Source organism: Lactuca serriola, chromosome 9 (assembly GCF_051521515.1).
Source record: "Lactuca serriola cultivar US96UC23 chromosome 9, Lser_US96UC23_V15, whole genome shotgun sequence".
NCBI lineage: Eukaryota > Viridiplantae > Streptophyta > Magnoliopsida > Asterales > Asteraceae > Lactuca > Lactuca serriola.
This window is the reverse complement of record NC_136416.1, coordinates 195447026-195465488: the sequence shown is the minus strand read 5'-3', so window position 1 is coordinate 195465488 and position 18463 is coordinate 195447026. Positions and strand designations below refer to the sequence as shown.

The following is an 18463-nucleotide window of genomic DNA, read 5'->3' as shown; positions in this document are numbered from 1 at the left end:
ATGCGGTGAAGGTGGATCGAACACCTGACCTTCAGATCTTCAGTCTGACGCTCTCCCAACTGAGCTATCCCCGCTTTTATGTTTATTACAGATGAATCAATTATTTAACTCAAACAAACCAAATCTGATATAAATAAATGTTAAAACAAAAATAAGAAAGAAAAAAAAGAAAAAAGAAGTATAAATGAGAGTTTAGCATTTTCTGTTGTCATTCGAAAGTTTTATAAGGATTTTAGTTCCTAACTATTGAAAGTGACATTTTTGCCCTTGGTTCCTTTTTATCATTATTCTTGACTATCTTTTATCCATTAATGGAGCGGTCATATAGCTTCGACCTTGATCTACTTATATATTAATTAAAGATATGGTTAATCAGAATCAGATGAATGATTATTGAATTCTATTTTTAGGTTGGATGGAAAATAAAAGAGTGGTTGTTTTTAGTTTATGTTCTATGTTTGATCATTACACTTATTATTGATGCCATATATAATGTTCAATATAAACTGTTTGTTTTGATTCTAAAGTAACATTCCCTCGAAGAATGAACTCAGAGTTCTTCTCATAACATTCATTGCTAGTAGCTTTGTAGTTTCATGCTTCGTGTTTTTATTCCAAGTAACAATAAATCCACTTGTGCGTCAAATGGTTGGTTGCTTTCATTGTTTAATGTTATTATATTCAATAAAACGTAGTTAAAGATTATCTTTTGAATTGTGGCTGGGATTGGTTAGTATTAGAAAGGCCCTGTAAATGGTATGGTGCGTTTGGATTAGCCTTTAATATATTGGGCTTTTACTTAGTTTTTATTTAAGACTTGGTTAACCCTAGTTATTTTTCGTATTTATGGTCTATTTCCATTTCATTGTAATTGCCTATTTTGGTCCGGCAGTGGTCTAACTCTAGTTCTAGCAAAGAGGAAGAAAGAAGTGCAAACAAAGCTTTGTTACATGATCCTTATAATCTAACCTCACAACTTCGTCGTTGTTATCTAACTTGAGCTTTTTTATGATCAATGGAATCACCTACATGCTGCTCGGGATCCACAATTGTTGCGGTTGTCATTGAGTTTTCTGGCGTTCTCATCATTTTGCAATTCTACTTGTGGCTCAAGGTTGGTATTATGGGCTTCTGCATCATCATTGTTTTGAGATTGTGTAGCTTCTACTTCAGATTGGGGCCATGTCTAATTGAACTTGGGATCATGCTTAATTTGTGTGGTAGAAGTAGTTTTCTTCATTTGGGTTTCAGTTTTAACAAATGCAAGTGAATCAAGTTTGTACACACAATATCTCTTCCGCCACTGATTTTTCTAAGAGATATAGACCTCACAACCAAGATCCCACCAATTGCACCAAGATCCCATGATAAAAAAATAAATAAACAACCATAACCAGTTAAACCACAATTAGATAACAAACAGGCATAAATTTTTTAGATGTTAGGAGGACTTTGATCGAGCAAAGAATATAGTGCAAGGAGATATGAAATAGGAAATCTGAGCTGTAATATAGATTCAATCAAAAATAAAACAAGTGATTTTTAATTTTCATGTAATAATAAAAAAAATGCAGATGCGGTGAAGGTGGATCGAACACCTGACCTTCAGATCTTCAGTCTGACGCTCTCCCAACTGAGCTATCCCCGCTTTTATGAAAACAAAAGATGAAAAATATATTCATATAATGAAATTGAATCTGATAAAAAGAAGTTAAAACAAAATATTAAAGAAAAAGAGAGAAAAGAAGCAGAAATGAGAATTTTGCAGTTTCTATTGTTTATTGAAAATGTTTATAAGTATTTTAGTTACTATGTAAAATCTCATATTTGGCCTTAATTAACTCATTTTTTATCTTTCTTTTCTATCATTTTTATCCAATAATGGACCAACATTAGTCGTTCAAGCTCATGGAGCATGTAGATTCAATCAATCATTCTGAAATTTACACTTTACATATTCATAGTTTATGATTGCAAACACATGAGTTTAAATTCTATGATTGCATGTCTCTGTAACATATCATGTGGTCTTACAATTCTGATTGCAAAATGTTTGTACTATATGCTCTAACAAAATGCGCTCTTAAAACCGGTTCTAGGCGGTGCTGATACCGGTATACCCGATCCCGAATCGGTCCCAATACCATTCCCGATTTTAAGTTTATGGGTTCAGTTTGGTACCCGTCCAGGACCAAGCTCATCCATACTTAGAACTCTATCATTCACCAAGCTCTCCAGTTCGATAACCATCACACACACACATAGATACATCGTCCTAACAACGATCACAATAGGGATGAATCTATACAATTTTCTTTTTATTAGTCAAAACCCATAAGTGGGAGCCAATGTTAAACTAGGGTTTATGGAAGTATTAAAGTGTCTCTTCTTTCTACAATGAATCACGGAATCAGAGACCACTTGCATTTGAAGCTTGCAACACCCACGGACAAGGAGAAGAAAAGCAACCACTGAAGATTGAAGCGTCGAAGAAGGAATGGAAACAAATCCCTGTGATCTTTATGGACATCTGGGGCAATATCTTTTTATTTAAATGAGGGGCATAATCGTCATTTGATTAATCAAATTTTTCAGTGGATGAATGAAAAAGGAGCTGTGGAAAAATCAGCTCCCGCAAAGAATAGAGTGCAAGGGCATATGAAATAGGAAATCTGATCTGTAATATAGCTTCAATAACAAATCAAACGAGTGATTTTTAACTTTCATATAATAATAAATAAAAAAAGAGGTTTGCGGTGAAGGTGGATCGAACACCTGACCTTCAGATCTTCAGTCTGACGCTCTCCCAACTGAGCTATCCCCGCTTTCATGTCATTATGAGATGAATAAAACATTTATATAATGAAATCGGATCTGATATAAAAAAGCAATATATTAAACAAAAAGAGAGAAAAGAAGTATAAATGAGAATTTTTCAGTTTGTGTTGTTTATTGGAAATTTTTACAAGCATTTTAGTTCCTAACTATGTAAAATCTCATTTTTGGCCTTAATTAGCTAATTTTTATCGTTCTTTTTTTATCATTTATCCAATAATAAACCACATTAATTACTCAAGGTCCAAGCAATATATAAAATTTACTTAAGTTCAGCGTTATCCATAAGTTAATCTTTATCCCAATGTTCTACGAAATGCATGCATGCTAAAAACTACAATAGATTTCTCTTTACACATTGAGTTATTTTCATTTATTTAATATCAAATTCATTGAAGAGGTCGTAAGCCAAGAATGGTGGAGTCGAAACAGTTAAATATTCCAAAGGGTCATAGAGATATTAAAAGGTCAAAGATTCGCTGAGTAAGAACCATCGGATCATCACTTATTCCACAAATAGATAATTACCAAGAATGGTGGAGTCCAACCAGTTAAGTATTCCAAAGGGTCATAGAGATATTAAAAGGTCCTCTTTAAGCTCTTATGCCTCAATCATGATACCTATCCTTTTTTAATCTTCAGCCAATCCTCTACATCCAAGCTAGATCCCTTAACTACCATTTTTTTAGTAAACCTACAGCTAGCGTCCTTTTCCAGAAAGGTAGTTGCGTGAGTTGCTTCTAAATTTGACTCCTTCCTACAATCTCAAGAGAGCATTAATTTGGGGAATCTCTTGCTCCCAAATCAATAGAAAAAGAGTGAATAAATTGTTGGAATGTGTAGTTGGGTGAGTTGTTGAAATGGAATTAGAGTTATAAAAATATAGCAATACTATAGTTAAGGACTCAAAGAGATACCAAAATAAACAACCGTAGATGTCATGGATAGTCTAAAGTTGCATTTGAGGTCTTTTAGGAAAAGCTAATTATTTCTCATGAGAATGTTGAGAAATGTCATGTGGTTAAAAGAACCAAACTTATGATTTGAGGGCTTGGATAAAAAATGTAACATGTAATTATTATTGATTACACTAACAAATTGATCATCTTCCTCTTCCTTTTGTAAATGCAATTTATCTAGGAATTTGTCAACTTGGGCAATGCATGAATTACCAGATAACATGTTATTTTCATGCCGACCAAATTCATAAAAACAAAATTTCAACAATTTTCTTCTTCTACGAAAAGAATTCCCCATCAGTAAAGTAAACTAAAACGGATATAATACCCAAGTATACATCAATACATCATTCCGTTCTTTTTTACTTTTATATATAAAAAAGCACCTAATGCCTCCTCAATGTTTCACCACCTTTAAACTTTCTTTTTTTTCTTTTCTTTTCCACCCAGCAATTCCTATCAACTCTGCAAAAAAAACGTCATCAAAATTAACAGTCGACTCCATACATTAACATGCTTGAGTGGTTTTTTTTTTTTTTTTGAGATGTATAAAAGTTGAGTGATCATTAAACATTTGAATAAATAGAATTATAATAATTACCAGAGCCAGAGAATCAACCATGCTTTATTACAGCTTCAATATCAGCTCCAACTTGAGCAACTTTCAAATCTTTTGATGCTTTTGCTGATGTGGCAACACTCTCAACGTCAAAGTCCATTGCTATTTTCTTCACAGCACCCTCAACCATCTGTAATTACATTACAAATTAAACCACCACACACATATTTTAAAATCTCTTATTTCATTCAAATTTAACATACCAGTGATCCAATAGCCACTAATGCTCGGTATTTCGCATCAACTTCCAAAGTCTCCCCTTCTGCAATCTGTAGGAAAAAAAAAACAAACATTTTACAAATTTGCCCTTGTTAATTTTCTAATTTAAGTATTTTTTTTTTTAAAAAAGGTTTATGTGTATGTTACCTCTAAAGCTGCTGAAAGAACATGAGATTGACCTTCTTCATCCTTCTTTTCAATCAATAGCACAGCATAACTGTAAAACTCAAAATAAGTGGATCATTTATTTTTCATAATTTTCAAAATATTAAAAAGAAAAAAAATATATATCCAAATCCAAATGGAAAATTTACTTACTTGAGCACCAATGTAGAATAAGATATTTGGACATTCTTATTTGGAGATGAATAACAACTAGCGAATGCATCAAAAATCTACAATCTCACCAAAATGGAATTCAGTAGTGTTTTTCATTATAATATTAGGACAAAAAAAAAAATGATACCTCAACACGATGGTTTTGCAACCATAGATGGAAAGTTGAGTTCTTAAAAAGATTTACTACAGCACGTATGCTGGTTAGAAGATTTGGGGGAAGAGGATTATTTGTAACCTTCTTGATTAAATCCATGAATATATCTGAAGAGTTAAAAAAAACAAATCATATTCTACAAGTAGAACCTTGTGTGTGTTTTAATATATTAGTGAGAAATTAGTATAGATAATTAGATACCATTTTCATCACTAACACATTTCAGAACAGATGATCCGTCTGGATGTAAAATGACCATCCTTAATATGTCAATAACTGCAATAATATTTGATGATTTTGTTATATAAAAGTTTTAGAGGTGGTTAATAATTCATAATATGTAATTCAAAAGATGCTGACCTGGAAACATCATGGAAACTGGCCATGATTTGAGTAATTTTGACAATAAGCTGATGTCATCATTTGAAAATTTACTAATATGGTAATGCGATGTGTCCTTTAATGTTTTAGCTATGCCACTCAATCTTGATGTTTCTGACTCACTGAGTGATAAGCCCTGTTGGTCCTAAAATACAAATACAAAAATGGGAATAAAAGTTTGCAGTTGTGTAAAAAATCTAACTGTATAATCTTTTCTTTCCATTTTGTGTATAGGAAAATGTTATGATGCTTGTCACACAGACAGAGAGTGAAGAAAAAGCCAAGCCTCTAAAGATCCATGTAAAGATTTCATCTAATGAAAAGAAAAAAAAAGATGCTAGCTATTGAACTGAATAAAATGAAAACATGATACAACTTACCGGGTCAGAGCCTAAAGCATTGTTGAATTCTGAAATCTTTTTAAGGATTCCATCAAATTGAGCAGCATCAAAAACAACCATTCCTTTCTGTAAAGAGTTATTGCCAATTGTCAGTTATTAAAAAAAAGTAATTTATAAAATAAACAAACCTTAAAAAAGTTTTGAGATGGTTTATGAGGAGTGAGATTTAAATGGATTAAAGTTGGCATGTGTATTTCTTACATTTTATATAAAGTGGAGAAATCGGTGGAATTTATACATACATATCATTTGGAAGTTTTTGTGTCAAAGGGGAGGGAAATGATGTAAGTATAAGGAATTGAGGGTTGATTATAGAAGAGTTCAATGGAGGGGAGGGGCCAAACTATAAACTGGAGGCTTCTATATCTATATTGGTAATAAAGACTAGGTTTTATTTTTATAAAACCCTAACCTTGGCTTGACGCCAAACACACATATTAAAATTGGTGTTAGGAATTCAGCTTTAATCTAGACACATATAGATAATTACAAATGGGTGTCCTTTTAATTTTTACTTTAATTCATGAAAATGATGATATCAGTTCCTACAAGTTTCCAAATTAGGTTTTACTCGAACATAAGAAAATGGTTATCTTGCATATAAATATAATATAATGGATTAAACATACCTTGGGAATGTGTTTGAAGGTTGGTTTGGTTGATACAGCTGTTCCAAATATTTGCAAATAAAATTGATCAGGAAAAACCACATCATCATCATCATATTATATAAAAAATGAGCAAAATGAAACTCCTCTATTAGTATTAGTATTAGTATCAGACAGACAATCAGCACAGATGACAGAACATACCACCAGACCTGGAAGGCTGCCCTGGCACATAAGCACTGGCTGAAAAATGAGATAATACATAACATATATAAGTTATAACCATTAATGATTAATCAGAAATCTAAAATGGATAAAACAACATAATTAATTATTAGTATTGTCATGTCATGTGTACTTAGTATACTTACAACCAGTGTAAGGATCACGGAATGATGAATCAAGAATGAAATCTTTTTGTCCTGAATTTTGTAATATAAACTCAACCACTTGTTGGCGATACGAAAGCGGAAGATTCTCTTTCAGAAGCCACTTATCAGCTGTGTCATATGCATTATCTGTAAACATCATCATATCCCCTTTTTCTTATCAGTAAAGTAATTTACAAAAATGGTGCATGTATGTGCTTCCTCATTTTTACTTCAAAATTGGAACATTTTTCAATTCTGGTCCTTGTTTAGAGTCCAACAATGAAACCGATTACGGTTTTCTATCGACTCCGAAAAGTAACAAGCCTATATTTCAATTTTCCTAATTAAAACGGATCAAGGAAACAATTCCTAACTAACTAGCCCATAATAATAATTATCTAATAACTCTACATATATCCATCTTCATCCCAAGGACTTTACTTTCTGATTTCAAGGTTTTATAACAAAATTTAGTCCCTATTTCAAGATTTCATATCAACTTTGGTCCTTATTTCAAGGTTCTAGGGACCAAAATCGACATGAAACCTTGAAATGGAGACCAAAATTGAAAACACAAGGAACTTTTTGTAAATTAATCTTTTTTCTTAATAATGATCCATTATGTTACCAAATCATATCTTGATATAAAAAAAGAAAGTACCTGATCTGTTATATGGCAATTTGCGGATAGGTTCACCATCTCCAATATCCACATCAAACACTGATTTACAAGTTTTTGTGGTATCAGTAGAAAAGAACAAAAAAAAAAAGAAGCATAGGAAATAAAGTCAAAAGTCAAAAGGCTGACCATAATCATATTGTACTCCATCAAGCACTGGGCGCTTCATGCCATTGCCATCATCAGGCCCATCAATTACTTCCCCTATCTGAAATAGGCAAAAGAAAATGCTAATTAATATCATCACACCTGATTGATGATTAGAATCAAATCATTTAGTGCATTAAACATCATTCAGAATAATACCTTATCCCATGTTTGATTCTGCATATTCCATGCATATGCAACACCATTGTCACCCTCACGGACAACAATTGTCTGTCCATCTTTGGCACCTGATCATCACATTTTGAATTAAAAAACTTTTTCCCCAAATCTTTTATAGAGCCATTGCTCCAAGATTATTGCATTTGCAAACAAATCTCAAAGATGTTATCATTAAAAGAATGATCCAAATAGTATTATTGCAGTTAATGAGACGAAGAAAATGATAAGCTACTCGAATAGACAAAGACAACTTTGAATCCCCCAACAATTAATAACCCTAATTACCCAATTGAATATCATAGAATGCTCAAATAACAATAAAAAATATATATATAGTTTCATGTGGTGTGGCCCTAATATTGATGGTACCTGGAACCTGCAAAGCTTCTAGACCAGGTAATTCCTCCAATTTCAACCCTCCAACTCGCTTCCTAACAAAAACAAAATCAAGATATGATTTATTATCAAAACTTTAATGATACTATCCATTAAATCTTACTATATAATATTTCTGATACAAAGGGCAAAATTGGAAAGATACCTGCTGCCCTTGTAATGCGAAAGTAGAGAAGCATATCCCTCAAGTTCTTGGGTCTCAGCTATCAAATTTTTATGTGCAGTCCAAACACGTGCAACCCCATCCGAACATGCAGTCACAATATCACCATTTTCCAAGAATTTCACATCCCAAACACAACCAGGATGCTCTATGCTTTGTACACAAACTCCATCTACAACCCAAAAACACATACTCTCACTAACTACACTCCAAAACAGTTCAAACTCAATAATGGAAAGGACAAGATATATATATTCATTACCTTTCCATATTTTAGCTGATCCATCTTCACTACCACTGACCACAAGCCCATATTTATGAGCATCAACAGCATATACAATAGCAGTATGACCCACCATCTCCAATAAAACCTCACCAGTCACTGCCCATAATCTTATGGTTCTGTTTATAAAACCAAGATGACACGTAAATTTAAAAAAAGAAAATCATAAAAATTCAGAATCTATTGTGTTTAAGAGAAATCTTACCCATCATGTGATGCAGAAAGTATGCCCAAATCAGGCATTATGGCTAAACCTCTCACCGTATCTGCAAATTAAATAACATTCATTTCCAAACAATAAATGCATCAGTATACCATCTTGTTGAGTCAAAAAGTGATGTATGTATGTTGAGATCAAAAGTTTTAAGATACATGTTACATGTATCAGAAAGAATATGCTTTCTGAAGACAAGAGGTCAGAACATAAAGATTCTCAGTATCTTGAAAACACGTGGCAAGCAATTATTGGAGTAAAGGTTAACCGACTTAACTGCTATGCCTATATACAAATACAAATAATTGTCATTCTCTCTCAGATAAATATGACGGACTGAGTGATTCAACTAATCTAGAGTGTGTAAATGTGTGATTTGTTCATCTAAATTCTAGTTAAACATCATTTTCATTTCTACCAGCTTTTACCTCAAGTAAAACAAGCCCATAGATGAGGCACAGCTGGATAAAGTATGATGAGATCACAATTCACAAAGAAAGAAAAAAGACAGATACATTGAAAGCACTTACCTTTCAATATAATACTTATCTATTTATATGTGTATGCACTAATATTTGCTGCCCACGCTTTAACAAATACAAAGATAGAAACATACCTGAGTGCCCAGAAAAGGTATGTGTACATTTGCTTCCCTTCCAAAGCTTTATAGTCGTGTCACTTGAACCTGAATAACGATTAAATAAGAAAGATTCTTCTTTTATAAAAATAAAAGAAAATCAGAAAATGTGAAATAATGAACAAGATGTATTTCAACCTGTAATAAGCTCTCCAGAAGGTAATGTCCGTATTGATTGGATTGGTGCCTTGTGAGCTTCCCAAACCTCAACTTGATGTTCTCCCTTCCAACGTCTTAGTGTACTTTCATGAAGTAAAAAGGAATGAAAACCAACATCAAGGACAACTATAGGCAAAAATTCATTGGCAATATAGCAAAAATTCCAAAAACAAATAACTAACCAATCAACAGATGCAGATATAATGTCTGATCCATCCAAAGTGACTCCTGTCACTTGCATTTTGTGCCCTTTCAGTGTCTGAACTTTCTCGCCTGTTGCTAAATCCCATACCAAAACAAGGGTGTCCATTCCACCAGATATAAGGGCCCCTTCTGGAAACTGTTCATTAGGGGGAACCCAAGCTAGTGGTCCAACAAAACTAGTATGCCCAAGTAGTATCTTTGATGAAGTGTGGGAAGAATTGTTAGTCTGATCCAAAGACCATAACCTAATGGTTCGATCTCTTGATGAAGTTGCTATTCCACCATTGTCGCATACACATATACCACGAACCTAACAATTAAACAAACAATTCAAAATTTATCGCTAATTTCATAACCAAAGGAATCTAAATTACTAACTGCCGTATAGTAATCAGAATGTCAATCAGATGAATGCGATAGAGATAACAAAATCTACATAAAAATCAAAAAATAAACCTAGATCAACTACAAGATGGTTCAAATTCCAATTTCATTCTCCCAACCATCGCACGAACCCGATCATAAAGTAAAAAAAATAAAAAATTGAACTCGTTAGCAACTTAATCTACTGGAAACCCCCGTATGCATGAATTACAATGAAGGAGTAGATAGATGATACGTACGTCGTCTTCATGACCTCGAAGCTGACAGCGTAACCGGTACTCAGAGAAGTCGATATCCATAGCGATATTAAAAAATGAGGGTTTTAGAGAGCGAAAATGTGAAGAGAGAGGGTAAATGTATATAGGGTTTTGTGAAAGAGGAAGCAATTGGATTCAATTATCGTCTCCGGTGAATCGGCGTCTATGGCATCGCTTGTGCTCCAAGAAGGTTTTCTTGAACGATATAAAACCTCTTTCATTTGGACTCTGCTGACTGGAAAAAGAAAAACTCATCAAGTTATTACTTGTACATTAAACAATGGAAGTTGTACGTTGTTTTGACTTTATCAATTTTAACTCTGGAAAAAAGAAATAAGAACTAGAATTACAAAAATAGTCCCTTAATTAACAAAGAACTCGAAATTAAAGCATTTAACAAAATTATATTGATCTTCATTTTCTTTTTATCAAAATAACTATCAATTTTGCATGTCTTGATCAGTTGCCTGTTAGCTTTAATGATCGGTCTTTTATTGCTCAGTGGTGGGATTGTGACCTACCTTCTTCCTTTAACGTGTAAATTTATCATATATCATTTTGTATTTGGTATGCTAGCTGAAAAACTAGATTTTTAGTTTATCAGTAAACTATCTTAAATGATTTTTTTAAAACTAGCTATAAGCTCAAAAAATAAGCTAGCTTATATGCGACAAACCGAAACTAAGGCACAAAAAAAATTGCTTTGAAGCAGTAACGTGTTGGATGTTATGGAAGCATAAGAACACTAAATTATTTGAATAAGTCGAACCAACGAAGGTGATCATGCTGTGACTTAATCATTTCTTGTTTCTTTTTTTAGATAATTAACAGAAACAAAATATAAATTTAAGTGAGTTGGTAGGTTTCAAAATCCAACATTTGCTATTTTTATCTTGTAATAGGTCTTTTTTACCTATTATCTTGCTAGTTAATAAGATCTGTATCGATCAAAACAAATGTTATTTTAAAGTAATACTTCTTTTTTAAAAAATATGACATGCACTTAAAATGACAAAATAGATGGCAATTATAAAATATGGGTTAGGTTATTGTCTTATAGATAACTTGTATGGACGAATAGACCAATGAAAATTTAGGAAAAATAAATCTGGACCAATTATTTAATTAAAATTTCTATAATTATATTGTAATTAATTAATTAATCAGTTTCTAAAAATAACTGTTATAAGAGTATTTCAATCTTTTTATGAGAAAACTATAAAAAAAAAATTATAGTTGTTTTGGGGAAAGAAGACGGTGATGAAGTCGTCTGATTTTTGCACCGGTGATGGAGTAATGTGATGCCTCCCGCGAAGCAGCCGAGTCCTTGATTTCTTTTTCCTTTGTAGGCGAAAAAGAACTATTGTGTGATAAAAGATAGAAAGAGATTAGATATTTATTTTGTTTCCTTAATTGCAGGGATTTAATTAAATGATCTCATTAATTGAAAGTGCAAAAACCCAAAAATACCCTTACTAATTTAATAAATTATTTAATTTTTGCTAATTGTAATTGGTCAATTCATCCACACAACTGTTGTATAGAACATTTGAACCTATCTCTATAAAATATTCCATAAACGTGAAGATAATTTGTTAATTATTTTTTTTTTGAAAATGCTTAATGATTGTGGAGTGTTGATAATAGTAAGTATTTGTTAAATAAAATTGTTCAAATATGACATGGCAAAAAAATCATGAAATACCAATAACTGTGAATGCTCTAACCACATATTATATGTTTTTATGATTTATAAAGAATGTTATTATATGTACCCTTTCACTCACACAATTCGTCAAAATCCTGGTACATACACACACTATTCTACTCACAATGGAATACACAAAGCAATTTTTTTTATTTTTTATTTTTTATTTTTTTTTTGGGGGGGGGGGGGGGGGGGACTCATATGATTTCCCTTTATAAATTATAGCAATTTACTATACCACTATAGTTTTTAAAAGAATATTTTTTATAAAGGCTGTTGTAATTTTCTTTTACCTATTTATAGTATTATATTTCCAGGTTGTTTTTTATTAAGAGATTATGCTAGTTTCAAGTTTGATGAAAATTATGAGAGGTCATGGCACATGTCTTAGGGCAAAGACTTTTTCTAAGACTAAAAATGACATTCAAGTCTTTTGAACAGACAAGATATTGAGAGAGTCGGCCAGTGTCCCACCTTGTTGGATGGGACAACAAGTCCTAGTCCTAGTCGAATGCAGTACAATATATCAGGAAACAACTATATAAACAGACAAAAGAGCTATTAAAAAAGCATCCTAAAGATTAAGTTGCAATCATTCTAGAACTAGAAGGAGGATAACTCTAATAAGAAGTTATAAAATATAGACAATGTTTTATTAAGCCTAAGATGCTGCAGAAACAGATACGTATTCATCATCATCATCATCATTATCATTATCATCATCATCATCATGGTTGTCATCAGTCGAATCAGAGGTTTCCACCTGTTGACGTGGACCCACAATTGCTCTTCTCTCTTGTGTTGCAACAGGTTGACTGCTACCGTTGACCAACTGCTTCACTGATTAAAAATTCTACTATAAGTATAATACATTTTTAATTAAAATGGCAAGTTCAATTTCTGAAAAGTAATGAGTTTTTATCATGTTTCATATATGAAACAAGCAAAAAGCATCAAAAGATATACCTGACATCAGAAACTTCATCATAATGGTCTTCATAAACTGAAATTCACCTTGGTGAGCACTGACGAATTTACCCTGAAAGTCTTCCCTTTGTTAACTTTTGACTAGACATTTATCAGATTATTAACTTTCATGTCTTTTAAACAACTACAATATAAAGTATAAACAGTTGATTATGCAACAAAAAAACAAGTGTGAAGAGGTTTACAGCTTCATTGTAGAACAACCCCACAATTTGATCAAGCTTAGCTTGATGCCTTGATAATAAAGGACGCAAATGATTCATATATAATTGCTTAGCCCCCTGTAGAATTGTAAAGTAATCAGCATCAAAACTAAAAGAGTCATAATGGAATTAGAATCAGAGATTGGGATTATTAAATTTACAATAATCATAAAAAGGTTGCTTACATTGGTGGTGGGAAGCTGAAGCCATGCAAGAAATGCAAGCTTCATGTGATAGTAAAGTGGAAACCTGAAAAAGTAAACAAGGAGTTCACTGGTGGAAACTTGAGAATGCTAATAGTTATACCAAAAGAAAAAAAAAAAAAAAGTTTTTCTGTTTGAAGATTATAAATACATACCATGATATGAATCTGTCTGCAAATATCTCTCCAACACTAAAAGACCCATAAACTGCAAAATTTATATATATATATATATATATATATATATATATATATATATATATATATATATATATATATATATATATATATATATATATATATACATGTAAATACTAAATAGAAACAGTTCATCAAATCAAAATTAATGTGTATGAATATAGCATTCACTAATTACCTGCCCAGTATAAAAGCCATTTGTGTTGCTCATTTGGATCTTTTGCCTCTATTGCTTTGAATGTGGAGTAAACTGGTAATGCAACCCCAACAGTGCAGCTGCATAAATAATAATCATACATCAATTTGATCATTCAGATCTTAATTAAACAAACAGATTACTTTATAATGAATGAATGATCATTTCAAAGCTTATTAATTACCATGCTGTTCGGATTACAATATTGGAATTAAGGGGGACAAGAAGCAATCTCAAACCAGCCTGCATTAGTAACACAAATCATAAATCAGTTAAGATCAAAGGTGAAGAACAGATAAGTTTCATAACAAAAAGCACTTGAAAGTGCATTATAGTGTAAATTCGATTTTGGAGCTCATATTAGAGTTAAAAAAGTTAATTGATTAGTCAGATTATGTAAAACCGTTTTTCTGATGCACTGATGACGAAGATCATGATGCAATTAAAAAAAAAATCTACACAAATCATTTACCCTTTCATCTCCGAAGATAACACTCGATAAATTCAACAAAAATCATGGTTAAACGAACCTGTTAGTGTAACTAATTGTAAAATTGGTTCCAGAGAGATACTTAACCACACAGGAAACCTTCTCAACTCTCAAGCCACTTAACTATTCAATATCTATATTTCCAGTATTCGAAAAACAGAAACAGAACGTAATAAAATCAAGCTCGATCATTGAGAAAATGCTTGAATTTACTATAACAAGTCAACAACAAAAGAAAAACCCTAACAAATTAGAAATAGAGTTTGATTACCTCAGTCGGCATATTTGATCCGAGGAACGCCATTAAATCAAGAGAGAGGTTCTGTGATTGAATTGAGTTGACTATACAATGATGATAATGATCGAATGATTCTGTTACGTAACAGAAAACAAATACGATGAACAAATTAAGCGAAGAGTCCGCTCGGCTTTGAAGAACATATTTACATCCCGGTCCATAAGTTTTATCAGTTTGACATGGAGGTCCCTATACTTTAATTGTAGCTTGTATTATTAATTTACCGGTGAAATACAAATAATATGTTACTGATGGGAATACAAATAATATGTTACCGATGGGATATATATCTTATAATTCAATCCGACACAATTTTTTTATAAAAAATTAATTTCTCGCTTCTTGGTCTATATAATCCAATTCAATTCAATCAAACACACCCATTAGCATTAGCGATCCAACCAAATTCAATTTCATATTAAAAAATTATATAAATACTGATATAATTTTATAAAGAAAAATTAATTATGTATTTGAGTATGTTTTATTTAACTTTTTATTATAAATTAATTATAGTTTTTAATAAAACTAGTTTTACTTATAAAAAGTGATTTATCTCCACCAATAATTGGAGGACACCTTGCTTTATTTTGAAAAGAGTCAATCTTTGGTAATCTTGGTTTGTGTCGATAGCCTAGTTCACCCTAAAGTGTTTATTTTTTGTTTTCTTTTTTTACTTTTCATTGGTGAGCTATGCATCTTACGTGTTAAGTGTATTTAGTTAGAGAATGAAATCTACTTGGGTTCAGGTGACAAATGATTTCGATTTAGGGTAAAAATCACTGTAGCCTTACCAAGTTTCATCTTTGGTTTAAATGGTCCCTTTTTTTTGGCATTTAAGGGGTACGAAATATAGTTTTACCGGATAAAATGGTCTATTGATATGCTTTAAGAAGTTTCGAAGCCAAGTCATAGTCCAAGACATCTAATGAGTTAACTCTGAGTCAACTCGCCCCACATGTCACCGAGTTGAGTTGAATCATTTGCTTGGCCCCTAAGGGTCACTGTGGACCCTGTATTTATAAAAGGGATGGTTTAATAAATCAAATCCTAAAACTTTATACCCATTTTCGGCCAAATATTTACTGATAAGAAGGAGACAATCCCTTTCACGAGATTCACGAGATGGCTACCCCACCACCGTCACCAGATTCGACTTCGTTAAATTCTCGAGACCGGATCAACTTCAGTGACATAGACACAATATAATGCGATTGTGTGGAGAGAATGACAGAAACACAGGTGGAGATGGATCGCATTAAGGAGGAAATAGGACGTGATTCTGTGATATCAAGGGTCTAAATGCTTGTTGTGCAGCATCGATTAGACCGTAATGATAAGAAGATTCAAGATAAGACTGTTGTGATGGGGGGCTCGTGGTGTTGACGTTTGGTTTTCTCGTGGAGAAAATGCACACTCTAATCTAACAGTGAGTCTGGTGGTGTTTGTTCTTGATGTGTTTGTCTTAGGTTATCTGTGCTTTTTGTGTTAATGTGAAATGTTGTCTATTAGGATTTATGTGAATTATTGTCTACTACCTGAAATTGTTTTTTGGTGTAATTATTTTGAAGTAGATGATGAAGTCCTGTCTAAGCTGGCATTTTGTATAAATGACTATGTAACCATGTTTAATGTAATGGAAATGATGACCTTTGTTAACTAAGCTATATATTAGTTTAACATTTAAATAAAAAATTTTAATAACACTAACCCTAGTATAGTCTTGTTAGTTACTGAGGAACTTAGGGGTATTTTCGTCATTTTACATTGTAGTCTCAAATATTGTAACGACCCAATTTTCACGACTAAAAATTTCTTTTAAACATTATTAAAACCATATGTATAAAAACCGTTTCATAAGTCGTAACATAATTTCATAGTAATAATTCAAATCATAAACTTATTATCAGAGTAAAACATCCCAGGCTAACTGACTATGGTGTGTGCACTGCAACCACTCCGAGTTCCTCTTTTGAAAACTGAGTACCTGAAACCAAAAATTGAAACTGTAAGCGCGAAGCTTAGTGAGCTCCCCCAAACTACCATATACCATACAAACATATAAAGCACATATTGGGCCTTGCCCACTGCATCGGACCGAGGTCCGGACTAACTGGGGCCTTGCCCCCTACATCGGACCGAAGTCGGAAACTGACCGAGACCTTGTCTCCTGCATCGGACCGAAGTCCGGACTAACTGGGGCTTGCCCCCTGCATCGGACCGAAGTCCGAAAACTGACTGGGACCTTATCCCCTGCATCGGACCGAAGTCCGGACTAACTGCATCGGACTGAAGTCCGGAACTAACTCAACATAGCATAGCATAAACATATCAACTAGCATGAACACATATATTGCATACTGCATCGGGCCGTAGCCCGGAACACATAACACATAAATCATGTCTGAGCCATGAAGGCATCAAACATACTAACTACTGCATCGGACCGAAGTCCGGAAACTACTACTAACTAAACGGGCCGACATTGTGGCCTTAGACCCGTTCCTACTGGAAGGAAACTCACCTGAACTACTGAGCTCTGCTGATAACCCTCTGGCTGCTAACCGACAACCCTCTGAGGCGCTGCTCCTTTAGCACTCCGAGCTACCAATATCAATATAACACTTAGTCTGACAGTCCTCCAAAAGTCAACTAAGTCAACTCTTGTCAAAGTCAACGTCCTGGTCAGAGTCAACCTTCCAGGTTGACCCTACTCACCGAGTCAGCCTACTGACTCGCCGAGTTCATAAGCTCAGAAACCCCTTACATTCGCGACTCGACTCGCCGAGTCAGACCATGACTCGTGCGAGTCTACTGATTTCCGAGTTTTGTCCTGCTCAACTCACCGAGTCTCCACTCAACTCACTGATCCGAGTCTTAACTAGAAGGGTTTGGGTTTTCGCGACCTGACTAGCCGAGTCCAAGAACATACTCGCCGAGTCTAAGGCAATCTTCAACAAACTCGCCGAGTTGTTCTTCCAACTCATTGAGTTTATGCCTATCTTCATCCAACTCGCCGAGTCCACCCATGTGACTCGCCGAGTTACTACGCGATTTAAGTCTAGTTTCTAGCCCGACTCGTCGAGTCATCTCCCAGACTCGCCGAGTCCTTTCGTGTATTCTCGTAATCTCGAGTCACAGAGCTACTCCTTTACTCCAAACAATAGATCTGGGTTCCTAGAGTCCATTAGCAACATAAAGTTGCTACCTTTACGTGCTCCTTGTCTCATAATACTAAAACCAAGCTAGAAAGGGACTTGACTCTTGGGGAATGGCTTTTGCATAACAACTAACAGGGCTTTCTGCATTTTTGATCCAAATAGAGCTCAGATCTGGAGTTTCAACCCCAGATCTAACTTATGCACCAATTTCTCATCACATACTCTCAAAGAAACCCTAAAACTCCATGAAAGATGGATCTATAAAGGAGAAAGCCAGGGATAACGATTCATTACCTCCAAATGCTCTAAAAAGTTCCACCAACTCTGGATCCAAGGCCTCCTCTTGCACCACTATGAGTCTCTTCTCTTCCAAGCTTCAAATTACTTCACCAAGGGTAGATCTTGCTCCAAAAACGGTTATGGTGGCTAGG

General features: G+C 33.6%; 2 protein-coding genes and 3 non-coding genes across 5 annotated transcripts; all 5 read right to left on the bottom strand.

Annotated features, from left to right (window-relative positions):
* Window position 1: 1 nt before the first annotated feature.
* TRNAF-GAA (transfer RNA phenylalanine (anticodon GAA)) lies at window positions 2–74 on the bottom strand. The gene has a single exon. It is a non-coding gene; the product is annotated as a tRNA-Phe (tRNA).
* Window positions 75–1575: 1501 nt separating this feature from the next.
* TRNAF-GAA (transfer RNA phenylalanine (anticodon GAA)) lies at window positions 1576–1648 on the bottom strand. Its single transcript has one exon. It is a non-coding gene; the product is annotated as a tRNA-Phe (tRNA).
* Window positions 1649–2752: 1104 nt separating this feature from the next.
* TRNAF-GAA (transfer RNA phenylalanine (anticodon GAA)) lies at window positions 2753–2825 on the bottom strand. Its single transcript has one exon. It is a non-coding gene; the product is annotated as a tRNA-Phe (tRNA).
* Window positions 2826–3891: 1066 nt separating this feature from the next.
* On the bottom strand, window positions 3892–10785 carry LOC145072887 (uncharacterized). The gene is made up of 23 exons (XM_079019385.1): window positions 10572–10785; window positions 9927–10258; window positions 9724–9827; window positions 9565–9633; window positions 8940–9000; window positions 8714–8853; window positions 8434–8623; window positions 8262–8323; window positions 7872–7960; window positions 7695–7773; window positions 7548–7607; window positions 6887–7033; window positions 6720–6758; window positions 6537–6574; window positions 5887–5973; window positions 5486–5651; window positions 5327–5401; window positions 5099–5232; window positions 4951–5027; window positions 4780–4849; window positions 4617–4682; window positions 4396–4543; window positions 3892–4259 (listed from the first exon to the last, which is right to left on the bottom strand). Exons 1-22 carry the CDS (start codon window positions 10629–10631, stop codon window positions 4409–4411), a joined length of 2280 nt encoding a protein of 759 aa, XP_078875511.1. The 5' UTR covers window positions 10632–10785; the 3' UTR covers window positions 3892–4259; window positions 4396–4408.
* A 2054-nt stretch (window positions 10786–12839) lies between these two features.
* LOC145076854 (HVA22-like protein k) lies at window positions 12840–15000 on the bottom strand. The gene is made up of 8 exons (XM_079022660.1): window positions 14845–15000; window positions 14268–14326; window positions 14066–14163; window positions 13846–13897; window positions 13673–13736; window positions 13470–13565; window positions 13264–13336; window positions 12840–13137 (listed from the first exon to the last, which is right to left on the bottom strand). Exons 1-8 carry the CDS (start codon window positions 14875–14877, stop codon window positions 12959–12961), a joined length of 654 nt encoding a protein of 217 aa, XP_078878786.1. The 5' UTR covers window positions 14878–15000; the 3' UTR covers window positions 12840–12958.
* Window positions 15001–18463: the final 3463 nt, after the last annotated feature.

Excerpts from the sequence above, each read along its gene's own strand:
- LOC145072887 (XM_079019385.1), bottom strand. The coding sequence starts at position 10,631 with ATGGATATCGACTTCTCTGAGTACCGGTTACGCTGTCAGCTTCGAGGT. Across the intron at positions 9,001-9,564 it reads TACCTTTTCTGGGCACTCAG|ATACGGTGAGAGGTTTAGCC; the intron begins GTATGTTTCTAT and ends TTTAATTTGCAG. Across the intron at positions 5,233-5,326 it reads ATGTGTTAGTGATGAAAATG|ATATATTCATGGATTTAATC; the intron begins GTATCTAATTAT and ends TTAACTCTTCAG.
- LOC145076854 (XM_079022660.1), bottom strand. The coding sequence starts at position 14,877 with ATGGCGTTCCTCGGATCAAATATGCCGACTGAG. Across the intron at positions 13,337-13,469 it reads GGTTGTTCTACAATGAAGCT|GGTAAATTCGTCAGTGCTCA; the intron begins GTAAACCTCTTC and ends GAAGACTTTCAG. Across the intron at positions 13,138-13,263 it reads GATGAAGTTTCTGATGTCAG|TGAAGCAGTTGGTCAACGGT; the intron begins GTATATCTTTTG and ends ATTTTTAATCAG.